Source organism: Bufo bufo, chromosome 5, assembly GCF_905171765.1.
Source record: "Bufo bufo chromosome 5, aBufBuf1.1, whole genome shotgun sequence".
In the NCBI taxonomy this organism is placed as follows: domain Eukaryota; kingdom Metazoa; phylum Chordata; class Amphibia; order Anura; family Bufonidae; genus Bufo; species Bufo bufo.
In genome coordinates this window covers 4,070,665-4,085,237 of record NC_053393.1, presented here as the reverse complement: position 1 = coordinate 4,085,237, position 14,573 = coordinate 4,070,665, and the positions used below count along the sequence as shown (strand labels likewise).

At 49.0% G+C, this 14,573-nt stretch overlaps 1 protein-coding gene across 4 annotated transcripts in view; it reads right to left on the bottom strand.

Annotated features, from left to right (window-relative positions):
• The window catches only part of PLEC (plectin), a 218,105-nt gene that overhangs the window by 190,207 nt on the left and 13,325 nt on the right, over positions 1–14,573 (bottom strand). For 2 of the 4 annotated variants that reach the window (XM_040433171.1, XM_040433172.1), the window contains exon 2: positions 14,050–14,245. In XM_040433171.1, coding sequence (XP_040289105.1) covers positions 14,050–14,239 — 190 coding nt within the window. In that variant the 5' untranslated portion in view covers positions 14,240–14,245. Of the gene's footprint in view, positions 1–193; positions 677–14,049; positions 14,246–14,573 lie in introns of those variants that run through there. The other 2 variants (XM_040433180.1, XM_040433181.1) reach the window with 2 other exon arrangements.

The window sequence follows — 14,573 nt, the reverse complement described above, 5'->3', positions numbered from 1 at the left end:
GGTTGTCAGAAGGTCGAGAACTGATCCAAGTGTGAACACAACCCCGGCAGAGAGGTGGCCACACACCGGAGTGACTGACCCCGGGGCCACGGACCTTCCCCTCCTATTAACCCCTGTCAGGCTCAACGCCTACTGGCGAGAGGACAGTACACAAGGGGTTAATACACGAGCAGGTAGGAAATGGGGACTGTACCTTTATACCTCTCCCGGACATCTTCATACGCCTGGATGTAGTCCTTCTCCTCTGCATCGGGGGGCAACTCCGGCAAATGAAAGCTGGCCATGACGCTGGGACACCCTAAAATACACCACGCAGCCCTGTGCCCTCTGCACCCCCTGGCGACTCTGTTCTCCCTCTGCACCCCCTGGCGACTCTGTTCTCCCTCTGCACCCCCTGGCGACTCTGTTCTCCCTCTGCACCCCCTGGCGACTCTGTTCTCCCTCTGCACCCCCTGGCGACTCTGTTCTCCCTCTGCACCCCCTGGCGACTCTGTTCTCCCTCTGCACCCCCTGGCGACTCTGTTCTCCCTCTGCACCCCCTGGCGACTCTGTTCTCCCTCTGCACCCCCTGGCGACTCTGTTCTCCCTCTGCACCCCCTGGCGACTTTCTCTGTAGCCCTGGTAAGGGTCTCTTCTCTTTCTAGCCCTGCAATCGGCCCCTCTTTGCCCTTCTCCTTGGTGTCTCTCCCCTTCTCTCAGGCACAGCTGTCTCTTTCCAGCTCTCTGGCCCTCTCTCACATACCCATGCTCAGTCAGATCCCAAAAAGCCAGGCTGAGCCAAGCCCCACAGCAGGGTCACTGCTCAGGCCCTACCTCTTAAAGGCACAGGACAGCAGCAGCTGCAGGAGTGCGACCTGCTGGTGGAGGCGCAGACACCTCCTACGTGTCTCCCCGGCACCTGCTCTGGTGGTAACACTCTGCACATGGGAGACCACAAGAGCTTCATTTAAAGGGATGGTCAGCTGGCCCACGCTGGTGCATACGGCTGTATAACAGAACAGGGTGAATATCGGTGGCAGGGGCACAGCATAACAATCCACGCCTGGGCACCAAGCCATATTTTATGTGGCGCCCAGTTTAATGAGGACCTGTATCTGGTGCCCATTTTAGTATTAGGACCTGTATCTGGTGCCCATTTTAGTATTAGGACCTGTATCTGGTGCCCAGTTTAGTATTAGGACCTGTATCTGGTGCCCATTTTAGTATTAGGACCTGTATCTGGTGCCCAGTTTAGTATTAGGACCTGTATCTGGTGCCCAGTTTAGTATTAGGACCTGTATCTGGTGCCCAGTTTAGTATTAGGGCCTGTATCTGGTGCCCAGTTTAGTATTAGGACCTGTATCTGGTGCCCAGTTTAGTAGGGCCGGTATCTGGTGTTTACCCATTGTACATATTATTTCAGAAACTCTTACTTCAGGAGCTATAGTTGGTGCCTGGAGTCCATATTATTAAACCTGGCACCAGATAAAGGTCATTATAATTTTATTTGGTCGGTAAAAGGTGAGGGGCAGCTGTGCAGATAATAGAGACGCAGGATATCTGTGTTTTTCCCAACAAACTGGTAGAGCAAGAAGTAACATACTTCTCATTCTTCACCCTCACCGACTGTGACCAAATTCTCAAACAGATAACCAAAACCTGTACACAGACAAGGAACTGGGGCCATAACCCAACCCCCGACCCCATGAACAGCCACCATCCCCTTAGAAAAACATCCATCCTCATAAAACATCCAGAGCGAATATCCATCCCTGGAGAACATCCATCCTCAGAAACCATGCCAAGAGAATATCTATCCCTGGAGAACGTCCATCCTCAGAAACCATTCCAAGAGAATATCTATCCTTGGAGAACGTCCATCCTCAGAAACCATCCCGAAAGAATATCTATCCCTGGATAAGGTCCATCCTCAGAAACCATTCCAAGAGAATATCTAACCCTGGAGAACGTCCATCCTCAGAAACCATCCCGAAAGAATATCTATCCCTGGAGAAGGTCCATCCTCAGAAACCATCCCGAAAGAATATCTATCCCTGGAGAAGGTCCATCCTCAGAAACCATCCCGAAAGAATATCTATCCCTGGAGAAGGTCCATCCTCAGAAACCATTCCAAGAGAATATCTATCCCTGGAGAACGTCCATCCTCAGAAACCATCCCGAAAGAATATCTATCCCTGGAGAAGGTCCATCCTCAGAAACCATCCCGAAAGAATATCTATCCCTGGAGAAGGTCCATCCTCAGAAACCATTCAAAGAAGAGAATATCTATCCCTGGAGAACGTCCATCCTCAGAAACCATCCCAAAAGAATATCTATCCCTGGAGAACGTCCATCCTCAGAAACCATCCCGAAAGAATATTTATCCCTGGAGAACGTCCATCCTCAGAAACCATTCCAAGAGAATATCTATCCCTGGAGAACGTCCATCCTCAGAAACCATCCCGAAAGAATATCTATCCCTGGAGAACGTCCATCCTCAGAAACCATCCCGAAAGAATATTTACCCCTGGAGAACGTCCATCCTCAGAAACCATTCCAAGAGAATATCTATCCCTGGAGAACGTCCATCCTCAGAAACCATCCCGAAAGAATATCTATCCCTGGAGAACGTCCATCCTCAGAAACCATCCCGAAAGAATATCTATCCCTGGAGAACGTCCATCCTCAGAAACCATTCCAAGAGAATATCTATCCCTGGAGAACGTCCATCCTCAGAAACCATCCCGAAAGAATATCTATCCCTGGAGAACGTCCATCCTCAGAAACCATTCCAAGAGAATATCTATCCTTGGAGAACGTCCATCCTCAGAAACCATCCCAAAAGAATATCTATCCCTGGAGAAGGTCCATCCTCAGAAACCACCCCGAAAGAATATCTATCCCTGGAGAAGGTCCATCCTCAGAAACCATCCCGAAAGAATATCTATCCCTGGAGAACGTCCATCCTCAGAAACCATCCCGAAAGAATATCTATCCCTGGAGAACGTCCATCCTCAGAAACCATCCCGAAAGAATATCTATCCCTGGAGAACGTCCATCCTCAGAAACCATCCCGAAAGAATATTTATCCCTGGAGAACGTCCATCCTCAGAAACCATTCCAAGAGAATATCTATCCCTGGAGAACGTCCATCCTCAGAAACCATCCCGAAAGAATATCTATCCCTGGAGAACGTCCATCCTCAGAAACCATTCCAAGAGAATATCTATCCCTGGAGAACGTCCATCCTCAGAAACCATCCCGAAAGAATATCTATCCCTGGAGAACGTCCATCCTCAGAAACCATTCCAAGAGAATATCTATCCCTGGAGAACGTCCATCCTCAGAAACCATCCCGAAAGAATATCTATCCCTGGAGAACGTCCAGCCTTGGAGAAAACATTCCAAGAGAATATCCATTCCTGGAGAACGTCCATCTTAAGAAACTATCCCGAGAGAATAAGCAATCCCTGGAGAAAACATACAGAGAGAATATCCATTCTTGGAGAACATGGATTTTGTGCACACTCCCTTCAATGTCCTCACTGTATACCCAGGATGTCACTGTCCCTTCCTTTTTCTGACAGTGTGTCTAGGACCAACCTTGTAGATTTTCATTAATAATAAATAAACTCTACACAGTCCTTTCCATCTCCTGACTGGGATATCTAAGTCCTCTTTCACACGGGCGTTGCGGGAAAATGTGCGGGTGCGTTGCGGGAACACCTGCGATTTTTCCGCGCGAGTGCAAAACATTGTAATGCATTTTGCACTCGCGTGAGAAAAATTGCGCATGTTTGGTACCCAAACCCGAACTTCTTCACAGAAGTTCGGGCTTGAGATCGGTGTTCTGTAGATTGTATTATTTCCCCTTATAACATGGTTATAAGGGAAAATAATAGCATTCTGAATACAGAATGCATAGTACAATAGGGCTGGAGGGGTTAAAAAAAATTAAAAAAATTTAACTCACCTTAGTCCACTTGATCGCGATGCCGGCATCTCCTTCTGTCTCCTTTGCTGAACAGGACCTGTGGTGAGCGTCCATTACAGGTCAAGGACCTTTGATGACGTCACTCCAGTCATCACATGATCCATCACCATGGTAAAAGATCATGTAATGGATCATGTGATGACCGGAATGACGTCACCAAAGGTCCTGTTGCTGCACAGAGATCAGATGAGGACAGAAGGAGATGCCGGCTGCGCGATCAAGTGGACTAAGGTGAGTTAAATTTTTTTAATTTTATTTTTTTAACCCCTCCAGCCCTATTGTACTATGCATTCTGTATTCAGAATGCTATTATTTTCCCTTATAACCATGTTATAAGGGAAAATAATAATGATCGGGTCTCCATCCCGATCGTCTCCTAGCAACCGTGCGTGAAAATCACACCGCATCCGCACTTGCTTGCGGATGCTTGCAATTTTCACGCAACCCCATTAACTTCTATGGGGCCTGCGTTGCGTGAAAAACGCAGAATATAGAGCATGCTGGGATTTTCACGCAACGCATAAGTGATGCGTGAAAATCACCGCTCGTTTGCACAGCCCCATAGAAGTGAATGAGTCGGTATTCAGTGCGGGTGCAATGCGTTCACCTCACGCATCGCATCCTCGCGAAATACTCGCCCGTGTGAAAGGGGCCTAAGACTCACACAGTCCTTTCCATCTCCTGACTGGGAATATCTAAGACTCACACAGTCCTTTCCATCTCCTGACTGGGATATCTACGACTCACACAGTCCTTTCCATCTCCTGACTGGGATATCTAAGACTCACACAGTCCTTTCCATCTCCTGACTGGGATATCTACGACTCACACAATCCTTTCCATCTTCTGACTGGGAATATCTAAGACTCACACAGTCCTTTCCATCTCCTGACTGGGATATCCAAGACTCACACAGTCCTTTCCATCTACTGACTGGGAATATCCAGGCCCCACACAGTCAATTCCATCTCCTGAATGCAATATTTAGTACTCACACAGTCCTTTACATGTCCTAACTGGAACATCTAAGACTCACGATCCTTTCCATCTCCTGAATGGGATATCTACAACTCACAAAGTCCTCTCCATCTACTGACTGGGAATATCCAGGACCCACACAATCCTATCCATCTACTGACTAGGAATATCCAGGACTCACAAAGTCCTCTCCATCTCCTGACTGGGAATATCCAGGACCCAAACAGTCCTCTCCATCTCCTGACTGGGAATATCCAGGACCCACACAACACCTTTCATCTCCTGACTGGGAATATCTAGGTCTCACGGTCCTTTCCATCTCCTGACTGGGATATCTACGACTCACAAGGTCCTTTCCATCTCCTGACTGGGATATATCTAGGACTCACACAGTCCTCCTAACTCAAGTGGAGGTTCAGGCCACAAAAAAGTACAGTCACAGTATAATAAAGGTTCATCACACAGTAAATAAACCCTTTATCCAGGAACAGAAATTCCCAAACTAATCCCATTGTGGATCAGCAGGAAATGACACGATTGACTGCAGGAGGTCTATATGTCTTATGTCACCTGTACCGGGGCCTGCACCGCAGGAGGTGTAAACATCTTATATTAGGAGCCTATGTGACCTTACTGTGGAGGCTTTGAGGACTACAGTACATATATGTATAAGCATCCAATAGTTCAGAGAGTCCGATCATCTGGCAGCATGGTGGTCCTGAGCCTGCTAGAACAAACCCAGTGGCAGTATACTGGGCCCGCTACCTGTTTGAACTGGGATGACAGGGCTGTAACATCTCACAGGCATCTAAACTGGGAATCTCAGGAATGTGTAAGGAGTTGTCCTCCACCAAGAAAGTGCCAAGACTGGACTTCACATACACCCCAGAAATACTGATCCCTGCAAGAGGCGCTGGAATTCGGCACCATAGAAGCACAGCCAATACCATCTACTGCTCCCTGTTATCAGCCATTTCAGGGGAGAGGATGACTGTAGGACAGGAGAATACAGTCTATTGCCCCCTGTTATCAGCCATTTCAGGGGAGAGGATGACTGTAGGACAGGAGAATACAGTCTATTGCCCCCTGTTATCAGCCATTTCAGGGGGAGGATGACTGTAGGACAGGAGAATACAGTCTATTGCCCCCTGTTATCAGCCATTTCAGGGGAGAGGATGACTGTAGGACAGGAGAATACAGTCTATTGCTTCCTGTTATAAGCCATTTCAGGGGAGAGGATGACTGTAGGACAGGAGAATACAGTCTATTGCCCCCTGTTATCAGCCATTTCAGGGGAGAGGATAACTGTAGGACAGGAGAATACAGTCTATTGCCCCTGTTATCAGCCATTTCAGGGGAGAGGATGACTGTAGGACAGGAGAATACAGTCTATTGCCCCCTGTTATCAGCCATTTCAGGGGAGAGGATGACTGTAGGACAGGAGAATACAGTCTATTGCTCCATGTTATCAGCCATTTCAGGGGAGAGGATGACTGTAGGACAGGAGAATACAGTCTATTGCCCCCTGTTATCAGCCATTTCAGGGGAGAGGATAACTGTAGGACAGGAGAATACAGTCTATTGCCCCTGTTATCAGCCATTTCAGGGGAGAGGATGACTGTAGGACAGGAGAATACAGTCTATTGCCCCCTGTTATCAGCCATTTCAGGGGAGAGGATAACTGTAGGACAGGAGAATACAGTCTATTGCTACCTGTTATCAGCCATTTCAGGGGAGAGGATGACTGTAGGACAGGAGAATACAGTCTATTGCCCCCTGTTATCAGCCATTTCAGGGGAGAGGATGACTGTAGGACAGGAGAATACAGTCTATTGCTCCCTGTTATCAGCCATTTCAGGAGAGAGGATGACTGTAGGACAGGAGAATACTGTTTATTGCTCTCTGTTATCAGCCATTTCAGGGGAGAGGATGACTGTAGGACAGGAGAATACAATCTATTGCCCCCTGTTATCAGCCATTTCAGGGGAGAGGATGACTGTAGGACAGGAGAATACAGTCTATTGCCCCCTGTTATCAGCCATTTCAGGGGAGAGGATGACTGTAGGACAGGAGAATACAGTCTATTTCCCCCTGTTATCAGCCATTTCAGGAGAGAGGATGACTGTAGGACAGGAGAATACAGTCTATTTCTCCCTGTTATCTGACATTTCAGGGGAGAGGATGACTGTAGGACAGGAGAATACAGTCTATTGCCCCCTGTTATCAGCCATGTCAGGGGAGAGGATGACTGTAGGACAGGAGAATACAATCTATTGCCCCCTGTTATCAGCCATTTCAGGGAAGAGGATGACTGTAGGACAGGAGAATACAGTCTATTGCCCCCTGTTATCAGCCATTTCAGGGGAGAGGATGACTGTAGGACAGGAGAATACAGTCTATTGCCCCCTGTTATCAGCCATTTCAGGGGAGAGGATGACTGTAGGACAGGAGAATACAGTCTATTTCTCCCTGTTATCTGACATTTCAGGGGAGAGGATGACTGTAGGACAGGAGAATACAGTCTATTGCCCCCTGTTATCAGCCATTTCAGGGGGGAGGATGACTGTAGGACAGGAGAATACAGTCTATTGCTCCCTGTTATCAGCCATTTCAGGGGAGAGAATGACTGTAGGACAGGAGAATACAATCTATTGCCCCCTGTTATCAGCCATTTCAGGGGAGAGGATGACTGTAGGACAGGAGAATACAGTCTATTGCTCCCTGTTATCAGCCATTTCAGAGGAGAGGATGACTGTAGGACAGGAGAATACAGTCTATTGCTCCCTGTTATCAGCCATTTCAGGGGAGAGGATGACTGTAGGACAGGAGAATACAGTCTATTGCCCCCTGTTATCAGCCATTTCAGGGGAGAGGATGACTGTAGGACAGGAGAATACAGTCTATTGCTCCCTGTTATCAGCCATTTCAGGGGAGAGGATGACTGTAGGACAGGAGAATACAGTCTATTGCCGCCTGTTATCAGCCATTTCAGGGAGAGGATGACTGTAGGACAGGAGAATACAGTCTATTGCCCCCTGTTATCAGACATTTCAGGGGAGAGGATGACTGTAGGACAGGAGAATACAGTCTATTTCCCCCTGTTATCAGCCATTTCAGGGGAGAGGATCACTGTAGGACAGGAGAATACAATCTATTGCCCCCTGTTATCAGCCATTTCAGGGGAGAGGATGACTGTAGGACAGGAGAATACAGTCTATTGCCCCCTGTTATCAGCCATTTCAGGGGAGAGGATGACTGTAGGACAGGAGAATACAGTCTATTGCCCCCCTGTTATCAGCCATTTCAGGGGAGAGGATGACTGTAGGACAGGAGAATACAGTCTATTGCCTCCTGTTATCAGCCATTTCAGGGGAGAGGATGACTGTAGGACAGGAGAATACAATCTATTGCTCCCTGTTATCAGCCATTTCAGGGGAGAGGATCACTGTAGGACAGGAGAATACAGTCTATTGCTCCCTGTTATCAGCCATTTCAGGGAGAGGATGACTGTAGGACAGGAGAATACAGTCTATTTCCCCCTGTTATCAGCCATTTCAGGGGAGAGGATCACTGTAGGACAGGAGAATACAGTCTATTGCTCCCTGTTATCAGCCATTTCAGGGGAGAGGACGACTGTAGGACAGGAGAATACAGTCTATTGCTCCCTGTTATCAGCCATTTCAGGGAGAGGATGACTGTAGGACAGGAGAATACAGTCTATTTCCCCCTGTTATCAGCCATTTCAGGGGAGAGGATGACTGTAGGACAGGAGAATACAGTCTATTGCTCCCTGTTATCAGCCATTTCAGGGGAGAGGACGACTGTAGGACAGGAGAATACAGTCTATTGCCCCCTGTTATCAGCCATTTCAGGGGAGAGGATGACTGTAGGACAGGAGAATACAATCTATTGCCCCCTGTTATCAGCCATTTCAGGGGAGAGGATGACTGTAGGACAGGAGAATACAGTCTATTGCCCCCTGTTATCAGCCATTTCAGGGGAGAGGATGACTGTAGGACAGGAGAATACAGTCTATTGCTCCCTGTTATCAGCCATTTCAGGGGAGAGGATGACTGTAGGACAGGAGAATACAATCTATTGCCCCCTGTTATCAGCCATTTCAGAGGAGAGGATGACTGTAGGACAGGAGAATACAATCTATTGCCCCCTGTTATCAGCCATTTCAGAGGAGAGGTTGACTGTAGGACAGGAGAATACAATCTATTGCTCCCTGTTATCAGCCATTTCAGGGGAGAGGATGACTGTAGGACAGGAGAATACAGTCTATTGCTCCCTGTTATCAGCCATTTCAGGGGAGAGGATGACTGTAGGACAGGAGAATACAGTCTATTGCTCCCTGTTATCAGCCATTTCAGGGGGGAGGATGACTATAGGACAGGAGAATACAATCTATTGCTCCCTGTTATCAGCCACTCTGTCACACGCAGTGCTGAGAACCTCCTATAGGCATCGCTGATATCAGCTGCTCCTCTTATATATCTGTACTGACTGGCGGTATAATAGACACTAAATGACTGGTCACTGGCAGATGATTTGAGAAGATTCATGCCCTTCCCATGTCCAAAGATGTATGTAATGTAACTGTACCCCTGACCAGAAAGGAAGGGGCAAGTGACATAAGGAGCACCCAGCAGCCCGGGCGTCCGTACACTAACCGGGGCGGATTACCGAACACTCTTCCGGTTATCATGGACAGAGGCTTAGATGACTTCTCGGTACAGAGGCAGGCCAGCCAGTGACCTCTGTCCCCAGGGGCCCCATAAGTAGTCACCTTAGAGCTGCTGATGGGTGAGCCTGTGTTCCCGGCAGGAGCCAGTCAGCAGGTTGCAGCTGGAACTCCAGGACTGAACAGTCTGAGGTTGACGTTTGCTGCAGTTTTAGGGAGTTGCGAATGAAGGTTGGGCAACATTTGCATGTAGCTGTAAAGATGTCACTTCCCAGAATGCAAATCACCAGAGAAGTCTCTATTGAAGGGCATTTCTGTGCGATTTGTGAGCGCAGCTCTGGGGTATAACAGAGGAGCCGGTTGTGTGGATGGGGGGGTAGGGGGAGGTGGTATATGCATTTTTATACTTCAGTTTCTTCATACAGTTAGTGACATCACTTATTCTGCCCTCCCTCACCGGATGTCTCTATAGGGGGCGCTGTCATGCCCCCCACCGTCCCCCGAGACTCATGTGTGGGAAACAAGCGACAGGCTGCGGGAATTTACATCAACTCCCACATTTTCCACTGACACATCCTATTCATACAGGAAGAGCGTCCCTTTAATTTAACCCAGTCATTCCAGAGCAAGTCAAGCTGAAACGTGCACCATCTTCATCTCTGATGGTTGATAATATACAACTCCCATCAGATCGTACAGGGTCCCTCAGGTCATGTACCTTTAGGGGATGGCCAGTCATGTAATTTCCTCACGCTACAGCTGGTAACCCGGAGGCCCGAATCTCAGTGGTCAAAACCCATCTGAAGAGCAGAACCGCAGCTCTGGAGCATCCACCACCTCCTGCAGCAGGAGCGCAGCTCTGGAGCATTCACCACCTCCTGCAGCAGGAGCGCAGCTCTGGAGCGGCCGTCGCCTTCTCCAGCAGAACCGCAGCTCTGGAGCATCCACCACCTCCTGCAGCAGGAGCGCAGCTCTGGAGCATCCACCACCTCCTGCAGCAGGAGCGCAGCTCTGGAGCATTCACCACCTTCTCCAGCAGGAGCGCAGCTCTGGAGCACCCACCACCTCCTGCAGCAGGAGAGCAGCTCTGGAGCATCCACCACCTCCTGCAGCAGGAGAGCAGCTCTGGAGCATCCACCACCTCCTGCAGCAGGAGCGCAGCTCTGGAGCATTCACCACCTTCTCCAGCAGGAGCGCAGCTCTGGAGCGGCCGTCGCCTTCTCCAGCAGGAGCGGAGCTCTGGAGCGGCCGTCGCCTTCTCCAGCAGGAGCGCAGCTCTGGAGCATCCACCACCTCCTGCAGCAGGAGAGCAGCTCTGGAGCATTCACCACCTTCTCCAGCAGGAGCGCAGCTCTGGAGCGGCTGTCACGCTCTCGAGTACAGCTCTGCATCAGAAGTGCAGATTGTCATCACACGTGCTGAGGTTTTGTGGCTTTGTGTAAGGACTTTACTTGTGGTTTTCTCGCAATGACATTAGACGGTGCCAAGGTAATCAACTCATGAACAGCAACTCCTCACCATGAGCAAGATCTCTGCTTGCTATTAGCAAACGGGAACCTTAACAGACCTGATATCTCACAGTTGAGGATTTGCTACAATGTACCAGCGCAGATAATCCTCTGTGATCACAAACCCCTTTCCTGTCCTGACAGTTTGTATCAGTCCAGCAGGTTCGGCTCTTAGAGGATGGTTTAGACTGGATAGAATTGTGACAAAACCTCAGCTGTGAGCAGGACTAGAACAGGGAGGGTTTTTAGCCTCTGGATAAAAATAGATTTTTTTTTTATCTATTCACTAACAGCGAGCAGAGATTTTAAAACTAGTGAAAAAAAAGAAATACAAAAAGGGGAAGAGATGAGATTTTCAGTATTTGGCGTCATCAGGTCGGACAGCTGCCGATGTCCCATCTATTACTCCAGCGCCCCTCAGTCTGGGGACCTGCACCCTGACCGCATCGCTGGAACAGACTGTATAAGGCTGCCACCTGCTGGGCACAGAGCGCCACAGCACCCAGTGGGTGACCAGACACAGCGCGGTCACCTTCCCTCTACCCCTGGTGCATGTTCAGACTGTTCCTTCAGACTCCTGGGCTCACCTCCTGCAGCTTTCCCTGTCAACCCCTCCAACCACCGACAGACTGTGACTGTTATACCGACACACAGTCCGACTGTTATACAGTAACTGTTATACCGACACACAGTCCGACTGTTATACAGTAACTGTTATTACGACACACAGTCCGACTGTTATACAGTAACTGTTATTACGACACACAGTCCGACTGTTATACAGTAACTGTTATTACGACACAGTCCGACTGTTATACAGTAACTGTTATACCGACACACAGTCCGACTGTTATACAGTAACTGTTATACCGACAAACAGTCCGACTGTTATACAGTAACTGTTATACCGACACAAAGTCCGACTGTTATACAGTAACTGTTATACCGACACAAAGTCCGACTGTTATTACGACACACAGTCCGACTGTTATACAGTAACTGTTATTACGACACAGTCCGACTGTTATACAGTAACTGTTATTACGACACAGTCCGACTGTTATACAGTAACTGTTATACCGACACAGTCCGACTGTTATACAGTAACTGTTATACCGACAAACAGTCCGACTGTTATACAGTAACTGTTATACCGACACAAAGTCCGACTGTTATACCGACACACAGTCCGACTGTTATACAGTAACTGTTATACCGACAAACAGTCCGACTGTTATACAGTAACTGTTATTACGACACACAGTCCGACTGTTATACAGTAACTGTTATACCGACACAAAGTCCGACTGTTATACCGACACACAGTCCGACTGTTATACCGACACACAGTCCGACTGTTATACCGACACACAGTCCGACTAGCACACTCCGACTCTATATACCCGCACACTCCGACTCTATATACCCGCACACTCCGACTCTATATACCCGCACACTCCGACTCTATATACCCGCACACTCCGACTCTATATACCCGCACACTCCGACTCTATATACCCGCACACTCCGACTCTATATACCCGCACACTCCGACTCTATATACCCGCACACTCCGACTCTATATACCCGCACACTCCGACTCTATATACCCGCACACTCCGACTCTATATACCCGCACACTCCGACTCTATATACCCGCACACTCCGACTCTATATACCCGCACACTCCGACTCTATATACCCGCACACTCCGACTCTATATACCCGCACACTCCGACTCTATATACCCGCACACTCCGACTCTATATACCCGCACACTCCGACTCTATATACCCGCACACTCCGACTCTATATACCCGCACACTCCGACTCTATATACCCGCACACTCCGACTCTATATACCCGCACACTCCGACTCTATATACCCGCACACTCCGACTCTATATACCCGCACACTCCGACTCTATATACCCGCACACTCCGACTCTATATACCCCGACATACTCTGACTGTTATACCCGCACACTCCGACTCTTATACCCGCACACTCTGACTCAGTAACTGTTATACTGACACACTGTGACTGTTATGTTGTTACATTTTGTTGCATTCAGTGGAGCTGCTCCTCCCCCTGCAGAAATCCTTACCCCTCATTGCCGCTACCTGTCACTGACCATGATGACATCACTACAGACATCAGCCAATCAGAGCACCAGCTGATGTTATGTGTAGAAAAACACACGGCCACGCGGCACAAATTTCCCTCCTGTCCTTCCCTCAGCTGGGGGCTTGTTACAATGTATCAGTGTACAAAAGTGTCATAGCTGACCTGGACTCCAGGCTGATGGCGCTTAATTATGCTGATACATTGTAACAATCAGCTGTGACAACAGCAAGAGGTTAGGGCAGGTTATTAGGACTGCCACTCTCTGACAGCAAGCAGATATATTGAAAATTGTGATGAACTGAAACACAAAGTCTATTAGAAGTAGCAGAACTTTCCATTACAGTTTACTGGGTGCTGGCCCTTTAACAGACTGCAGGGGTCGCCGGGAGGGGACAGGCTCCGCTGCGTCTGCACTCCTGAGGGCCAGGACTACAGGATCCAGTGGATCATCATCCCTTTTGACCTCACCCATATAATGGTCCCATCCCCCACCGTGTCCGGGATCCTTAACACATCACACTAAGCTGTAAACCAAGCACCGAACACAGCAAACTACAGCACAGAGGATTTCAGGAGAGGTGTGGCCTGATCTGGTGGGAGGAGCAGAAATTACAGCTGCACAGAGTATTTCAGCACAACAGAACACTGAGCTTGTGGAAGGTGACGGAACCAGGATGACACAGTGCTCCAGCAGCACAGAGTATTTCAGGCAATGACAGGTAGGGGTCAGTACCTGAGGACAGGCGAGTAATACAGGGAAAGAAGCTGTTCTTACCGGCAATCCGTATCACGGCCCTCTCCGCCGCGTCCAGCACGGTGCCGCCACCCGTGACGGAGGATGACCTCTTGACCCGCTGGTTCTTGGACAGGTTCCAGGGCAGGGTGTCCCCGGGGGTGGGTGATCCGCTGCTGGCACTGGAGCTGTCCTCCGCCATCCTCGACCGCTCCTTCCTGTCCAGTGACATCAGCTCCTGGAAGAGAAGATCCTGCATCAGATTGTGGGAAGCAGTTTGTTCTTCAGAGCTGAGCTCCACAAGCCACGCCCACCCCCAGTGACTCCGCCCACTTCGGCACCAGCATACCTCACTCCTACTGTGTATCCATGGCAGCGGTCGCTCCGATCACAGCACATACATGTACTGCATTTGTCCAGTATGATATAGGAGATTTTATAAACCGCCATTCACACCGGTGTAACACACACTGCACACAGTGACAGGAGGAGCAGTAAGAGGCACACGGGCTGAGCGCGAACAATAAGAGGTCACCTAATGGCACTTAGACCGCTAGATCGGTGAC